This window comes from Geotrypetes seraphini, chromosome 1 (assembly GCF_902459505.1).
Source record: "Geotrypetes seraphini chromosome 1, aGeoSer1.1, whole genome shotgun sequence".
In the NCBI taxonomy this organism is placed as follows: domain Eukaryota; kingdom Metazoa; phylum Chordata; class Amphibia; order Gymnophiona; family Dermophiidae; genus Geotrypetes; species Geotrypetes seraphini.
This window is the reverse complement of record NC_047084.1, coordinates 27,931,936-27,949,328: the sequence shown is the minus strand read 5'-3', so window position 1 is coordinate 27,949,328 and position 17,393 is coordinate 27,931,936. Positions and strand designations below refer to the sequence as shown.

Below are 17,393 nucleotides of genomic sequence, written 5' to 3'. Positions count from 1 at the left end.
TGGGTTGGGGCTAATTTGTCCTTTTAATGCTTGGGTAGTATTTTGCCAATTTAATACTAGATCATCTAGATACAGCTAAAGGTGAAGAAACAGACATCACAATGGAAAAATTCCCTCTCTCCTCTCCTACTATAATAAATTAGTGTATTAAAAGTCTAAAAAAATGATTTATGAGACATTCTGACTACACTTATCAGCTGTCATGAGCTAGGAGAAGTGAAACTTATGACTAACAAAAAACAAGCAAAGATCCAGTTCTTCTGCCTGACAACAGGCATCACATCTGTTATGATATCATAAAAAGATGAACACATCTCCTGGTCAAGAATAGAATTCTAAAGAAAATTATTTAGCAAGAGTATCTTGTGATAAAGGCAGGGCTTGGAATTGCTGATATGGTAGGATTAAAAGGACATATGCGGGAAAAGGATAGGCTTTCTGGTAAACTGGACATACGTATAGCATGACACAAATATTATAAACCAATTAATGAATTAACAAATGTAATGACATGTAAGAAATAACCAATAAAGATTTATCATGTGATTTAGACCAACGTGGTGCTGGCCACCAAGAAATGTATAAAAACAGGCATGTAAGAGGAAGTAGGTAGAACAGACATCAGAGGATCCTCAGGCCTGAAGATCACATTCTGTTACTCTATATGCTGAATGATTTATTCTTGTAAGCTGTTACTGATTTGTTAATAAATATACTTATTGATTGATACCAGTATATAGAGTGTGAGGTTTCTATCTCGGGGTAGGCATAGACAGCTGTCGATCTCACCAGGTCGCTCAGTGGTATAAATTAATATCTAGATTTTTGAATAAGAAACCAAAAATGGTCTGCGTGACATTTGGAGCATTGAGATAAAGCAGCAAATTACTGCATTTCAAAGGCCACGAATTTGGTCTTGGAGGATGAGATGTACAATGTTTGCATCTATGAGACAAACATGGTTTTTCTTATTACATAGAGAATTTTGGACCCCAGTTCGTTTGCATAGAGTATAGTTCCAAGTCTAATAGATGCTGGCATTCTCATCTGGAAACTGGCACGTTAGATCATTTACTATACTATTGTCCCTTGATACTAAAATTCTGGAGATCTATTTGGGATCAAGTTAATAATTTATTAGAAAATCCAGTGGCGCTATCATATGATACCATTTTATTTGGAACATTTATGAGGGTAAAAAGTCAAATTTCAGCAAAAAATAACAACCTTTTGTTTATAATGACGAGGGTTGCCATGCAGCTTATTTTAAAGAATTGGAAAAATTGGGATAGATTAAATTATTCATTCTGGTGGGAATCCTTTTGTTATGTCTTTAAAATGGAAAAGTTTATGGCCATTCAGAAGGGTTATTATAAAAAATTTATGTAAGGACTGATTTATTTATATAAATGAGGAAAACATGCACATCCGGGGAGGGGGGTATGTTTTGCCAAAGGTTAAGACGTATAGATAGGTTGTTTACAGATATTTTTTTGAGGTGTTTGTTAATTGGAAAGTGGGTGGGGGAAAATAAATCTTGTCTTTATTCTATTAAGTTTATTGTGCTGTAATGTTAATATTTTATGTAAACGCATCATATTTTGTGCACAATTGAAGTTTTAAAAATGAATAAAGAATTTAAAAAAAATATATATATATAGTCACTTTTTTTTTTTTTAATTCTTTATTCATTTTGACACTTTCAATAAGTGAAAACAGTAAAGTTGACATTTTACACATTAAACAACACTTAGGGCTCCTTTTATCAAAGTGCGCTACGGGGGTTAGCGCGTTGGACATTTCATCATGCGCTAACCCCTGCGGCAAACCAAAAACCTAACGCCTCGTCAATGGAGGCGTTAGCGACTAGCACGGCAGGCGGTATTCCGCGCGTTAACCGCCTATCGCACCTTGATAAAAGGAGCCCTTAAGCACAGTTACTTACCGTAACAGGTGTTATCCCTCCCCCCTACCCCATATTATCAATCAAATTATCCATTGGTTCTCAGGATTTATAACAAATACGTCATATATTGAACATTTATAAACATTCAGAAACTGTTATCAGAACCCCAAACATACCCCCTCCCAAACCCTCAGGAAAGATAAGAATTCATTTCAAACCTATATTCCCACCTTCCCCTTTCCCTGGATATGCAAATAATACATCAATAAAACAAACTATAATAATTCTATAAAAGACATCAATGGACCCCATATTAATTTGAAATTTTTTGTGTTCCCTGACAAATCAGCATTCATTTTCTCATATTTATAGATTAAATAGATTAGATTAGTCACTTCTTTAGGACAGTATTACAAATAAGCTAAATAACATTTCACTGAAGCTTAAGCTAAGTTGCCACCTTCAAATTTTCAATTATATCATAAAATCAGGAAAAAAGGAGCAATAAAAATATGTCTGTGCCTTGTTAATGAAACACCCACCTGCTGGTGCTATCAAATGCCTCTTTAATGACTTTGAAACCCTCTGGGCTTTCCAGCCATGCCTTCACTTCTGCAGCATGACAAGCAGTGGGCAACCTCACAACAGGTCCACGAGTCATTCCATCTGCTAGGACACGGCTCCTTACTCCGCCACCAAGCTAATGGGAAACAAAGATGCCTTTTAGTAAATAGAAATATTTTCAGATGCAATTTCTACCAGGCTCATTTTTCAAACCTGTGCTGTCTTGTTCCGAGTTTCTCAGCTGGCTTTCATTAAGCATTCAGGGCCAGATTCTAATAAAGGCACCGTAAATTAGGCAGCATCAGGTGCCCTAACGCCACCTAATTTATTTGGTTCAAATTGGCACAGTAATTGACTGCACAGATTAAAAAACAAAATGCCGTTAAAAAAAATGAAGGCACCTAAGGGCACATGCAAAACTGGTGCCGTTCTCCCAATTATAGATGCCCCCAAATCCACTATGGACCTAGTTAATGCTAAAAGTGGCCTTAGGTGCCTCTGTAAACATGATTCTCATGAAATGTAGACTTTTAAAACCCTGGCCTACATTTCTGGCGCCTACCTTTCATCTATGTCAAATTTCTTCATTCAACTAACAGACCTTGGCGGTGCTACTGCTGTGTGTACACTGTTTAAACACACAGGCTATTAGCACCAGAATCGTCACTGATCAAGGGTATATTTACCCTTGACCAATGACGATTCTGGTAGTAATAGTCTGTGTGTTTAAACTGTGTACACACAGCAGCAGCACCGCCAAGGTCTGTTAGTTGAATGAAGAAATTTGAAATCCTTAGGATAATTATATAAGAAGTGACTATTTTGGGCTATCCTAAGAAAAGATTAAAAAATCCTGTCTATTTCATATGTGATCCAATCTTTTAGCATGTGCTGCTTGACAGCACAGCTTCATAAAAAAAGGGGGGGGGGGTCAGTTTATTTTCCCTGCTTTCTTCCACAGGTCATATACTACAGAAACCTCACATATGTAAGGCACAAACTCCAGGGTGACTATCAGCATTTGTTTTGCCACCTAATCAGTGGCTGCAGCCTTTCTTTCCAGAGCTAAGCGCTATATTAGTAGAAAGCACCCAAGAGGGCAACAAAATATAGACTCAAAAGTCAATGGAAATAAGACATCATGTTACTAAATAAACATCTAAATACAGCTAGTGCTTAAAAACTGGGATTCAGCTAATACTTGTAAGTTTAATTTCATTAAATAGCAATTATGAGTAAACTAGGGCTGTACTGAATATCACATTCGATTCGGTCCTGAATAGTGCCCCGAATACATTATTCACATTTGGGCAGAATAGCGATTTAAAGTTGAATACGAATAATCCAGGGCTCTACTGTACTAAGTCCTACTGAAATAAACACCTGGTCTCTGATTTCACATTGCTCCTTTCATTAGCTGGTGTGTTAAAGTTCACTGGATCAAGCAGCAGAGAGTGTCAGATCTGCATAAACAGCAACAAATCCAAAGACAGAAGCAGAGTGCGCCTGGTCTTCAAACGAACCACACTTTAATAGCAACCAATATTAAAAAACATACAAAAAGAGCAATAGCGTTACAAAAAGGGAACTATAATAATTTTGTAAAGATATGGGGGGCCATTGGAAAAGTATTGTGATGAATAGACAAACTCTTTTCTTTTCCTTACTCTTTTTTAGATTATTTAGCACACTCAAGTGGGGTGGGTGGATTTGGAATGAAATTAAAAAAGTTATGTTATGATAAATTGTATAATATAGTATAATGTATGCTTGTTGGGAAATTGATGAAGGGTGGGTGGGGATTTTTTATACTATTAGATTTTATGTGTTAGAGATTACAGTGCTATATTGGAATTATTTATGATATATTTTTGTGCATTGGCTATTTGATTTAAAAATGAATAAAGATATTAAAAAAAAAAAAAAACATACAAAAAATCATCTGTCTTTGGATTTGATAAAGTTCACTGCCCATTATTTGTATTCAGCCAAATGGTAAATATGCTAATCAGAACAGCTTTAATTAACCTCCAAGATCACCAGCTAGGCCCAATTCGTGTGTTCCATCACTTGGTCTGCTCTGATTGTTAGAGACATTTAAATGTCACCACATACTGGCATTCTGAGCAAATGGGAAGCAACAGAGTGCCACACACACACACAAACGAGGTAATTTTATAAAGGGTTTTTGCATTCATTCCTGTATACATACATAGAAGGCTTCTTATAAAATACACATGGTACACAGGCACATAATTGTATACGATTTTAGAGGAAATGTGAATCAGACAACATTTTCTGTTGTTCCCAAGCAGTGACCTCAGTCTAGGCACTATTTCTGCAGGATTTACACTTGTATTTATAAAAGACATATAGGCTCCTAAGTGTCTTTATAAAAAGGCTAAAAATAGGTGACATAAAAATTATCCTCTACATATTCACTGAAATCTAGCTCTACAATTTTTTTTTTTTTGTGAACTGCGATGAAAGTTTCAGAACTTTCTAAAAAGTCAGACTGATTATGTTTTATAGACTGAAAAATACTTACAAATATTGCCCTGCAGCCTCGGTTTGTGCTAGCCACCAGACAGCCTTCTGTTGTTGCCAGGGGCACTTGGAATTCTCTGTTATCCAAAAGAAGCGGTCCAGCTATACCAACTGGAATGGGCATATAGCCAATCACATTCTCACAACATGCTCCCATCACCTAAAAAGGCCAACGTAACAGGTATAAGACAGTATAGACAAGGTAACACTAGCAGTACTTATTCAGGTAACGCCACTGAAGATCTTGACCACCCTAGCACTATCAGGATTTGGAGACAGAAGTTATCTGGGTACCACTGACATTCGGCATCAGTACCTGGACGCTATCCAAACAACAAAAATTGCTGTCCTAACTAACTTGCCCAGATAGTTACCTGGGTATCGATCCTAAACACTGGCAGCACCCAGATAAACTGGCCTCTCTAAGTTATTACCTGGACATTCAGCACGAGTCTATGGGTAAAACATTAAACATGACGACTGGTGTTTTAAAGCAATACTGAGAGCCAGATGCACAAAACTCTGTAAACCCGGTAAAAAAATACCAGATTGGGAGCAATTTATTTTTACTGGGCTTTGCTCACACAAATAACATGCAAATCATATGCACGCTATTTGTGCAGAGTAACTCGGTAAAAGAGGGAGGGACTGTGCCTGGTGTCTGCTCAAAAGAGCAAATTGCTAGGCACAGCTCCTCTTCTTGCCTGCAGCTACTGTTCTCCCCCTCTGCCCAGCTGATGGCAGTTTCGGAGCCATGATCAGCTGAGAGCGGCAGCAGCTGCAGACAGGAGGGGGAGCAGAGGGGGGAGAACGATGGCTGAAGGCTTTTTTTTTTTGGGGGGGGGGGTGGCACAGCTGATGTGCATATGCAAAACACACGTGCAACAGCTACTGGCAGCTCCAGAGCTACCAGAAAATTTCCCCTGTAATGAGCTCCTTGTAATGCATTTGCATAGAGTTCTCGGTGGCTGCTACGAGAATCGGTAACAGTTCCGGAGAAGCCTTTTGAGCACTGGGAGGAGAGCTTCCATGTCAGTAAGACTGCTTTAATGAGTCTTGTCAGCACAGAAAGCTTTTGAGCATCAGGGTCTGAATGTACAGTATAAACCAGGAGAAAAATCAACCAATGGGTCTTTAGTAATATGAACTGGACGGTGGAACATTTTAAAAATACAAACATATTATTACTCTTCAGAAACAGTGCTGGGAGAATAAAGTGTAAACAATCAGAAACAAACCATTCATAACTCACCATTGAGTAGTCATAATGCTTGTAAGGCAGTTGCTGAAGCGCTGTAGGTTGAGATAGTTTTTTGGCTAACATCTGTCTTCGAATGGACACACCACGTTCAGGAGCTTCTAATGCACTTTCCAGTTTATATGCGAGGATGTGCTTAGCATTCACTAAGTTAACGACCTCTGCATCGCTGAGGAACCTGGCACCCATCTGGCAAAGCAGAGAAAGAGAGCTATGGGGTTTCATCTCTCTGGTTTATACTGGTTAATGTTTTATTTCAAAAGCAGCACTATTATGTTCTCCAACAAGGGCAACTGTGAAAGTCATATGCATGGCTGAAATAAAAATTTACCCACTGTGCTCCTTCAACATGTCTAGAAATAATGTGCTCTGTGGAATAAAGTGCATATTTTAGCTACCTTAAAAAAATGCAGCAATCCCAGCTGTGTTTTTAAATTGGGAAAGGACATTTTATTTTCAACTTTATGTGCACTTTCCATGAAAAGCAACCCACATAAAGCAAGTGTCCATATACAATATGTTCTGTGAATTTAAATAATACAGTCCAAAATAATCACGGAGTAATCAAAATATAAATTATTTAAAAAGTAAAGTGCTCAGACCCTTAACTAAACTGTGGTTGCCATAGGGACCATCATTGCCTTTACAGTCCCTTACACCTCCATGAGTATCCAAGAACTTAACATGATTACAAGAGTAACAAAATTCACTTAAGTTCTGTGGCGGGCAGCTTGCAGCTACAGGCTATAGGCAGCTACAGTGCAAAAGTGCTAGTGCAGAGTATTAGTGCTTGAAAAAGCTTAACACTGTTTATGGAGATGGCTCCCCGACTCAAGTTTCATACGCTTCATCAGGAAGGGACGCTTATCATGGCAACTTTTCACCAGGACTGGCCTAGACCAGGCTGCCACAATTTGGTGATTACACTGAACAGTTTGGTTAAGGGTCTGAGCACTTTATTTTTAAACAATTTATATTTTGATTATTCTGGGCTATAAATAACTACAAACACAACTTGGTGGGGAAAAAAACAACCAGAATCTGGAATGACTCAAGATAAATTTATTAATATAGTTCAAATAAAAACTCCAAATGTATAAAGGTGATATAAAATAGCAAGGGTCTATTTGGAGTTTTTATTTGAACTATATTAATAAATTTATCTTCAAAAATCATTAGAAAAGATTTATTTGTACAACAAGCTCTGTATTATGGAAATTTGAATAAGGCGGGAAGATTGCTTGCAAATTATCTCAAAGCAAAAAGGAAAAAAACAAAAATAATTGCAATTCAAAATGAAAATAAAGAAATGTTATCTCAAACTAATCCCATAATAAAACAATTTTTAAAATTCTATAAAGATTTGTATTCTTCCGAGCCCTATTCAGAAAAGGAAAAAGATGGTATAGAATTTTTAAAGTTAATAAATGGACCAAAGATTCCTGAACATATAAAACGAAGTTTAGAAGAACCAATATCCTTAAAAGAGTTAGGTACAGCATTGAAGTCCCTCAGAGTTGGATCCGCTCCAGGTGGAGATGGTTATACAGTAGAGTTTTATAAATCATTCCAAAACATCATAATGCCCTATTTATTAAAATTATATCAGAAACAACTAAATAAAGGTTGTATTACAGGTACTATGGCTGAATCAATAACTATAGTTTTACCTAAGCCAAATAAAGATCCTACTTTGGTATCAAACTATAGACCTATTTCTTTAATAAATGTGGATGGAAAAATTTTAACTAAGGCAATAGCATTAAGATTGGCTAAAGCTCTCCCTTTCATTATTGATATGCATCAAACAGGTTTTGTTGCTCAAAGACATTCGTCTCATAATACTAGATTGGCACATCACATGTTATATTTGACAAAATCCATCAATGACCCAGCATTCTCTATTTCATTAGATGCGGAAAAAGCTTTTGATAGAGTGGAATGGTCCTTCATGTTTCAGACAATGGAATGGTTTGGTATAGGATCCGGTTTTATACAAATAATAAAGGCATTGTATAACTCCCCTGTTGCTAGATTATATATTAATAATGATTTTTCAGAAAAATTTATTCTACAAAGAGGGGTTAGACAAGGATGCCCACTATCTCTTTTGCTTTTTGATATCGTTTTAGAACCCTTGTTATTAGCTATAGAACAGATAAGGGAGATACAGGGTATTCCACATTCAGATAGAGAATATAAATTATCAGCATATGCGGATGATATATTACTTTATTTGAGAAATCCGGAAACAACCATTCCAAAGCTACTCGAACTGATTGAAAGATTTGGAAAATTTTCAGGATATAAAATAAACTGGAATAAATCAGAAGTACTTCTACTCAACGTACATTGTACAAAAAGTTTATTTGACTCATTTTCTTTTATTTGGAAAGAGGAAGGATTAAAATACTTAGGAATTTGGATTACAAAAACTATAGAAGAAACTATGATAATCAATGAAAAAAATTTATTACAAAAAGTGTCAGAAATGTGTGAGCAATGGAATCCTTTGTGCATATCTTGGTGGGGGAGAGTGCAAACTGTAAAAGTGATGATTTTACCAATAGTTTGTTATCAAATGGGTATGATACCAATTTTTTTCCAGGGGTCTTTTTACAAAAAATTGGATAAAATATTAACAAAATTTATTTGGCTTGGAAAAAACCCCAGAATTGCTCTAGTATCTTTACAAAGACCAATTGAGGAGGGAGGGGTAAATTTTCCAAATTTTTATAGGTACCATCAAGCCTATATTATGCGTCATGGTATGTATTGGATCCTCCCAGAACCCATTGAACATATACCAGATTGGTTCTGGTTAGAATGGAGATTAATGTTTCCTTTACGTCTGAGTCATGTGATAAGTATTCAAATGCCAAGGTTATATAAAGATCATAAAATATTAATGGATACTTGGAAAACTATAAGATATATAAGTAATCTAACTCCTATTCCAATAACTAAATCAACGACTCAAACAATATGGCTTAACCCAAAGATCAAAGTTGGCGGTTTTAAAATTATCTGGAAACATTGGATGATGGCTGGAATTCGTATTTTAGAAGATGTAATAAATAAAGGTAAACTGCTTGAGTTTTCACAATTGCAAAATAAATTTGGTTTAAATAAATCACAATATTTCAGATGGTTGCAATTGAAGCAGGCCATTCAGACAGGGTTCTCTGAATGGAAAAATCTTAATAATTATCATAGTATGGAATTCTTATGTTTTCAGATAGATTCCATGGGACACCAGGCCGCAATGTGGTATAAATTAATATCTGGATTTATACATAAAAAAAAAAATGGTCTTAGAGATATTTGGAGCATTGAGATTAAGCATCAAATTAATGCATCTCAATGGCCACGACTTTGGTCTTGGAGGATAAGATGTACAATGTCAGCATCTATGAGGCAAACTTGGTTTTTTATTTTACATAGAGCTCTATGGACCCCTACACGTTTACATAGAATTGATAGCTCTAAGTCTAATAGATGCTGGTCGCAATACCCTTAGGAATACCCTAGGAAGTTCTTCTTTACCCAACGTGTGGTGGACACCTGGAATGCGCTTCCAGAGGACGTGATAGGGCAGAGTACAGTAATGGGGTTTAAGAAAGGATTAGACAATTACCTACTGGAAAAGGGGATAGAGGGGTATAGATAGAGGATTACTGCACAGGTACTGGACCTGTTGGGCCGCCGCGAGAGCGGACTGCTGGGCACGATGGACCTCTGGTCTGACCCAGCAGAGGCACTGCTTATGTTCTTATATGTTCTTATGCTGGCATTGTCATCTAGAAGCAGGGACATTAGATCATCTTTTATTCTATTGTCCGTTCATATTAACATTTTGGAAATCAATTTAGCCCCAAATAAATAGGATGTTAGAAAATCCAGTAGCCTTGACATATGATACAATTCTATTTGGTACTACAATGAGAGCCCATAGTCAAATCTCATCAAATAACAACAAACTTTTATTTATAATGACTGGAATAGCAATACAGCAAATTACACATAATTGGAAAAATTGGGACAGATTGAACTATAATTTCTGGTGGAACTCAGTTTGCCATATATATATAAGATGGAACATGCATTTGCAACACAAAAAGGATATATGAATAAGTTCAAGAAGATTTGGGGACCATTAACAGACTATTGCAATATTTGAATTTCATTTTCCCATGATAAGAAAATAGTATAAAGAAGGAGGGGGGGAGGGGTTAAGGGGAGGGAATTATTCTCTTTATCATACATTATAAATAAAATATTATAATAGATGATATTCTTACATGAAAATAACGTAATAAAGGGAGGGGGAAAAGGTTCATATTTAAATAATAATTGATAAAATCATTACAATATATATATTGTATAACTTTATAAGAAAAATAATTACAATTATATGATATATAAAACCATAAGAAAAATAAGACAAGAAATGTTATATATAAAATATATTATAAAAATATCAAGTGTATTGTTAAGATAATTGTATGAAAATTTATGACACTTGTTGTTAAATGGAAAAAAAATTCAATAAAAAACTTTAACTGAACTATATTAATAAATTTATCTTGAGTCATTCCAGATTCTGGGTATTTTTTTCTCACCAAGCGGTGTTTGGATTTTCCCTTTTCAAGTGGGTTTGGCTTTGCCCCCCCCCTTTTTTTTTTGTGACTCCTATAAAATAACTGCAGCAAATTCCATAGTGAATGTTCATGCAGGTCTGCAGTGAGGACAGTTTCAACACTGCATCACTAAGGAGAAATTAGGTTCTTACCTGCTAATTTACTTTCTTTTAGCTTCTCCAGACCAGTAGAGGTTAACTTTACGATTGGGTATATATCTAATCATGACCAGCAGGTGGAGACTGAAAACAAAACTTTGGGACAGTATATCCTAGCCCCTCCTCTCTATTTCCCTCAGTCTGCCGAATAGCCAAGCAGAACCAAGAACTGGAAACAACAGAGAGAAAAAACAATACTCCGAAAGGAGTAACAAATAACATACCCAAAAAATGCTGTTGGAAAATGCAGAGGAGAAATTCCCGAAGGAAGAAGGTCCCCACAGCTCGCCAGCTAAGCCAGCCGAGCCACAGCCGCTGTTCTTCAATTCTCCCCGGCCCTAGAAAAATACTAGAACCCGCAGCAAAAACCAAAAACTGCCCGCGCAACAGCCCCAACAACAACAACAACAGACAGGGTGGGGACCTCTACTGGTCTGGAGAAGCTAAAAGAAAGTAAATTAGCAGGTAAGAACCTAATTTCTCCTTCTTTAGCACTCTCCAGACCAGTAGAGGTTAACTTTACGATTGGGACGTACCAAAGCAGTCCCTCTCACGGGCGGGACCCCCGAAGGGCCGATACCAGAACACGCTCACCGAACACCGCGTCCCGACGCGCCTGAACATCTACCCGATAATGCCGAACAAATGAATGCAAGGAGGACCAAACCGCAGCCTTACAAATATCCACCGGAGGCACGAGCGACGACTCAGCCCAAGAAGCCGCCTGACCCCTAGTGGAATGAGCCTTGAGAAACTCCGGAACCGGCTTCTGACTCAGAAGATAAGCGGAAGCGATCGTCTCCTTGATCCAGCGCGCAATAGTAGCCTTAGAAGCGCCAGCCCCCCGACGAGGACCCGCCAGAAGCACAAAGAGATGATCGGAGCTCCGAAAATCCCGGGTCCGCTGCACATAAGCATGGAGGACCCGACCGACATCCAACTTGCGCAGCTGTCGTTGCTCAGAAGAACCCTCCCGACTACCCAAGACCGGGAGGACCACCGATTGATTGACATGAAAAGGAGAAACTACCTTCGGCAGAAAGGAAGGAACAGGCCGCAAAACAACCCGCTCCTTTGAAAACTCCAGGAAGGGAGCCCTACAAGAGAAAGCCTGTAGCTCCGACACCCGTCTAGCGGAAGTAATGGCCACCAAAAAGACCGACTTCAGCGTAAGGTCCTTCAACGAACAGCCATCCAACGGCTCGAAAGGAGGGCGCACTAGAACAGAGAGAACCAGATTGAGATCCCAAGAGGGAATCGAGGGCCTTATGGGAGGCCTGAGCAACTTGGCCGCCCTAAGAAAGCGAATCACATCAGGAATGGCTGACAAACGCTGACCTGTCACCAGCCCCCGAAAAGCCGACAGGGCCGCCAGATGAACCCGAAGAGAAGACCAGGCCAGGCCCCTATCCAGGCCATCCTGCAAAAACTCCAGAATGTTAGGCAGAGAAGCGCGAAAGGAGACCACTCCCCGCGCTCGGCACCATTCCTCAAACAGACGCCAAACCCGTACATAAGCCCGAGAGGTAGAAAGCCTCCGGGACCCCAAAAGTGTAGAGATCACCTTGTCGGAACATCCCTTCTTACTCAGGCGGCCCCTTTCAAGAGCCAAGCCGTAAGACAAAAGGGAGACGGGTCGAACATGGGAATGGGACCCTGCGTCAGAAGATCGCACTCGAGAGGCAGAGGAAGAGGATCCGCCACCAGATGCCTCACCAGATCCGCATACCACGGACGACGAGGCCAATCCGGAGCCACCAAGACCACCAGCCCCGGATGGCGAACAATGCGAAGCAGTACTCTGCCTACTAATGGCCAAGGAGGGAACACATACAACAGCCCCTCCGTTGGCCACGGTTGGACCAGAGCATCCAGACCCTCGGCCAGACCGTCCCTGCGACGACTGAAGAAGCGGGGGTACTTTGGCGTTGCCACTTGTAGCCATCAGATCCATCAGGGGCTGCCCCCAAGCACGCACTAGCAACTGAAACGCCTCGGCGCCGAGACACCACTCTCCCGGATCCAAGAAGTGACGACTGAGGAAGTCCGCCTGAACGTTTTCTACCCCGGCAATGTGAGAGGCCGAGAGGTCCAGAAGATGCGACTCCGCCCAAACCATGAGCCGAGCCGCCTCCTGCGCCACCAGAGTGCTCTTGGTGCCCCCCTGACGATTGACATAAGCCACTGCCGTGGCATTGTCCGACAGGACTCTGACCGACTTGCCCAACAAAAGGGAGTGGAAAGCCAACAGCGCCAGCCGGACCGCCCTGGTCTCCAACACGTTGATCGACCAGGAGGCCTCCTCCGTGGACCAGGTTCCCTGAGCAGAGTGACCCAGACACTGGGCCCCCCAACCCAGGAGACTCGCATCCGTAAGGAGCACCGTCCACTGCGGAAGATCCAGACCCACCCCCTGAACTAGGTGAGGGGTCCGGAGCCACCAACGCAGACTGCAGCGCGCCAAGCCTCGCAGGGGAACCGGAACATCCATCCCGTGCCTCTGGGGAGACCACCTCCGGAGCAGAGCATACTGAAGAGGACGCATGTGGGCCCGCGCCCACCTCACCACGTCCAGGGACGCCGCCATCGACCCCAGGACCTGGAGGAAATCTCGCGCCCGAGGACACCGGGACGCCAAAAGCAGGCGAATCTGAGACTGCAATTTGCTCACCCGGGCCTCTGGGAGGAAGACCTTCCCCAAGGAGGTGTCGAACAGCACCCCGAGGTACTCCAGACGCTGAGCCGGAACCAACCGACTCTTGGAAAGGTTGACCACCCAGCCCAGCGACCGGAGAAACTCCACCACCCGAGCCGTAACCCGGTAGCTTTCCTGCAACGACTTGGCCCGAATTAACCAGTCGTCCAGGTAGGGGTGTACCAGAATGCCCTCCGACCGCAAGGCTGCCGCGACGACCACCATCACCTTGGTGAACGTCCGGGGAGCCGTGGCCAGCCCAAAGGGAAGCGCACAGAACTGATAGTGCCGACCCAAGATCGCAAAGCGCAGGAAACGCTGATGAGAGGTCCGAATAGGAACATGCAAGTAGGCCTCCGTCAGATCGAGAGAAGTGAGAAACTCCCCCGGCTGAACCGCCAGAATGACCGACCGCAGCGTTTCCATACGGAAAGAGGGAACCTTGAGAGCCCTGTTGACCCCTTTCAAATCGAGGATGGGCCGAAAAGTCCCCTCCTTCTTGGGCACCACAAAGTAAATGGAGTACCTGCCCGTGCCCCACTCCGGGGGGGGCACCGGAACTACTGCCCTGAGATCTAGCAAGCGCTGAAGGGTCTGGCGAAAAGCCTGCTTCTTCCCCGGAGTCTGACACGGAGAAGCGAGGAAAAAATCCGGCAGAGAGCGGGCGAACTCCAGGGCATAACCGTCCCGCACCACCTCCAGGACCCACTGATCGGACGTGATCTCGGCCCATTTGGGAAAAAAGTCGCGCAGCCGGGCCCCCACCGGAACCAAGGGGGGCGCCGGCAAGGCGTCATTGTGCAGGACGGGAAGCGGGGGAACCGGCGGAGGGGTTCCCTGCCCCCCGACGGGCCCCCCGAAAGGGCTGCATGCGCTGGAAGAACCGACCCCGGGAAAACCCCGGAGACTGGAAAGAAGCAGCCCCACGCCCAGGGCGATACTTGCGAAATTCCCGCAAACGCCCCCGGGCCGCACCCCCCCGAGACGCCGGGCGGGCACGGTCCTCCGGCAAACGGGGAACTTTCGAGTCCGACAGAGTCTGAATTAACTTATCCAAGTCCTCTCCAAATAAAAACGACCCCCGAAAGGGAAATTTAGTAAGCTTAGCTTTGGACGCAGCATCCGCCGCCCAAGCGCGCAGCCACAACACACGCCTTGCGGCCACGCCAAAAGCCATGGACTTAGCCGAGATCCGCACCAAGTCATACAGAGCATCCGAGAGGAATGAGGCAGCCATCTCAATCTTTGCTACCTCCTGATCCACCAGAGACCAGTCGTCAGACTCTCGATCCAAGACCCGCTCCGCCCACCGAAACACGGCGCGAGCGACCAGTCCCCCACAAATAGCCGCCTGGACCCCAAAAGCAGAGACTTGAAAATTTTGCTTAAGGATGTTCTCCAATTTGCGCTCCTCAGAGTCCCGCAAGGCAGAACCGCCCTCAACAGGCACGGTATGCCGCTTGGAAATAGCCGAGACCACCGCATCCACGACTGGCGAAGCTAACGTAGCCCGATCCCCTTCAGGAATGGGATACAGGCGAGCCATGCTGCGCGCCAGCCGAAACGGCGTCTCCGGCGTTTTCCACTGCTCAAGAATAATATCCCGAATATCCTGATGCATAGGAAAAGAGCGGGAAACGGAACGGATCCCTCGTAACAGAGGGTCCCCCACACGCGGAGTCTCCGGCGGCGCGTCCTCAAAACGCAAAGCCGAAGAAACCTGTTGAATAAGGTCAGGCAGCTCATCTCTCTGAAAAAGGCGCACCACGGACGCCTCGTCACTGGAGAACGGGAAACCCGACAACCCGCCGCCAGCTTCCGTCCCCTCCAGAGGGTCCTGGAATTCCTCAGAAGGGTCCAGGTCCTCCTCCATACCGACACGTTCCTCCGACCACAAATCCTCGTCCCACGACACCCGCGGACGCTTGGACAAGAGAGGCGGCGGAGGGGACGTCACGTCAGACGAGAGAGGCAAAGCCGCAGGGAGCGCGGAGGAAACCCCACCCCCCGAGACCCCCTGGGCGCAACCGGGACCCCCAGCCGCCTGAAAATAGGCTTTGCATAATGAAAAGAAAAAATCAGGGGAAAAACCCCCCGAGGGTCCCAAGGGACTCCCTGCCACAGCAGGGGACCCAGCAGAAACCTGCCCCTGCTTAGACAAAACAGGGGGAAGGTCACCTGAGGTGGAAGACAAAATGGAGGGGCCAGACAGAGAAGATGGCGTCTTTCCCGCCAAAACAGCTCCCTCCACAGCCTGAAGCGGCTGAGAGACCTGAATAGTCTCAGCCGCTAAAACAGGCAAGCCGGCATCAGCTGTCAAAATATCAGCTGAGAGGGAATCCTCTAAAACCCGACCGTCGGCGGCTCGGGGAATCCCTCCGTGGGCGGACGGAGAAGACCGGGCTTCTCCACCGTTCCCTGCCGACTCGCGAGGCACCATCGGCGGGGAGCTCTGGGCGCCTGCAGCCGCTGCCGACGGAGCTCCTCCACCGCACCGGCCTGAACACCGCTTGCACAGGCCGGCCGCGAGTGCCTCGCGTCTGGAGCACAATGAGCACTTTTTCCCTTTAGAAGTGCTCATTGCTCCATACGCGACCTAGCTGTAAAAAAGTGCCGGTTAGTTGAAAAAATACAGTAAAATACAGTTTTCTTAAAGGGATACAACCCTCCAGACCAGCACTACCTCAGGATTTTTTTTTTTTTTTTTTTTTACAGAACAGACTCCACAGGCTCTCGAAGCAATATGCCTTGCTTGATTTAGGGGGCAAGGCTTACTGCTGAGGCTCCTCTAAAAAAATATGGGGAGGTGGAGGAAGTGGGGGGAGGGACCCCGCTCGTGACCCGCCGGGTTTGACACCCCCGAGGTCGGACGAACCCCCAAACAGAGTCCGTCCAAGCTCCGTCCGGCTAAAAACAGGGACAATAAACCTCTAAACAAATTCCAACAGCCCTACCAAGGGAGATGGGTACAGATCACTCAACACCTGCTGGAGACTGAAAGAAGACTGAGGGAAATAGAGAGGAGGGGCTAGGATATACTGTCCCAAAGTTTTGTTTTCAGTCTCCACCTGCTGGTCATGATTAGATATATACCCAATCGTAAAGTTAACCTCTACTGGTCTGGAGAGTGCTAAAGAAATCGTATGTTTACATTTTAAAAATTAAATTACATTACATTAGGGATTTCTATTCCGCCATTACCTTGCAGTTCAAGGTGGATTACAAAAGAATTATCAAGGATGTATTACAACAAGAACTTACCAGAAAAAAAAAAAAAAAAAAATCTTTACCTGAAGCACTGAAACAGTATCATCAAAATTTTACAAAACTGTCAAGGAAGGATTCTAGAACTTTGCAGCGCACGAAGATGGCTGGGTAGAGGATTAGCTCTGTTGTGACAGGCAAATTTTATTAAGATTTTGGCAGTTAAAATTAAAGAAAAGTGAAGGAAAAGAGAGAATTGAAGTAAGAAATGGCTTCGGGTAAAACTAGTAAAAGTAATCTGGTGAATTCAGGAGCAGGAAGTAAAAAAAGAACAAAAATGGATTCGGTATCCCCGACAGCGGTCCCATTGCCTCAGGAAGAAATTGATAACAGTGATTTGATGAATGAACTTCAGAAAATT

General features: G+C 43.1%; 1 protein-coding gene across 4 annotated transcripts in view; it reads right to left on the bottom strand.

The window, feature by feature from the left end:
* The window catches only part of HMGCR (3-hydroxy-3-methylglutaryl-CoA reductase), a 145,594-nt gene that overhangs the window by 42,105 nt on the left and 86,096 nt on the right, over positions 1-17,393 (bottom strand). For all 4 annotated transcript variants that reach the window (XR_004537928.1, XM_033929298.1, XM_033929296.1 and 1 more), the window contains exons 12-14: positions 6,270-6,464; positions 5,019-5,177; positions 2,449-2,606 (exon numbers count right to left, since the gene is read on the bottom strand). Coding sequence is in view for 3 of the 4 variants with exons in the window: in XM_033929298.1 (XP_033785189.1) it covers positions 2,449-2,606; positions 5,019-5,177; positions 6,270-6,464 (512 nt within the window). In the remaining variant the exon portion in view is untranslated. The remainder of the gene's footprint in view (positions 1-2,448; positions 2,607-5,018; positions 5,178-6,269; positions 6,465-17,393) is intronic.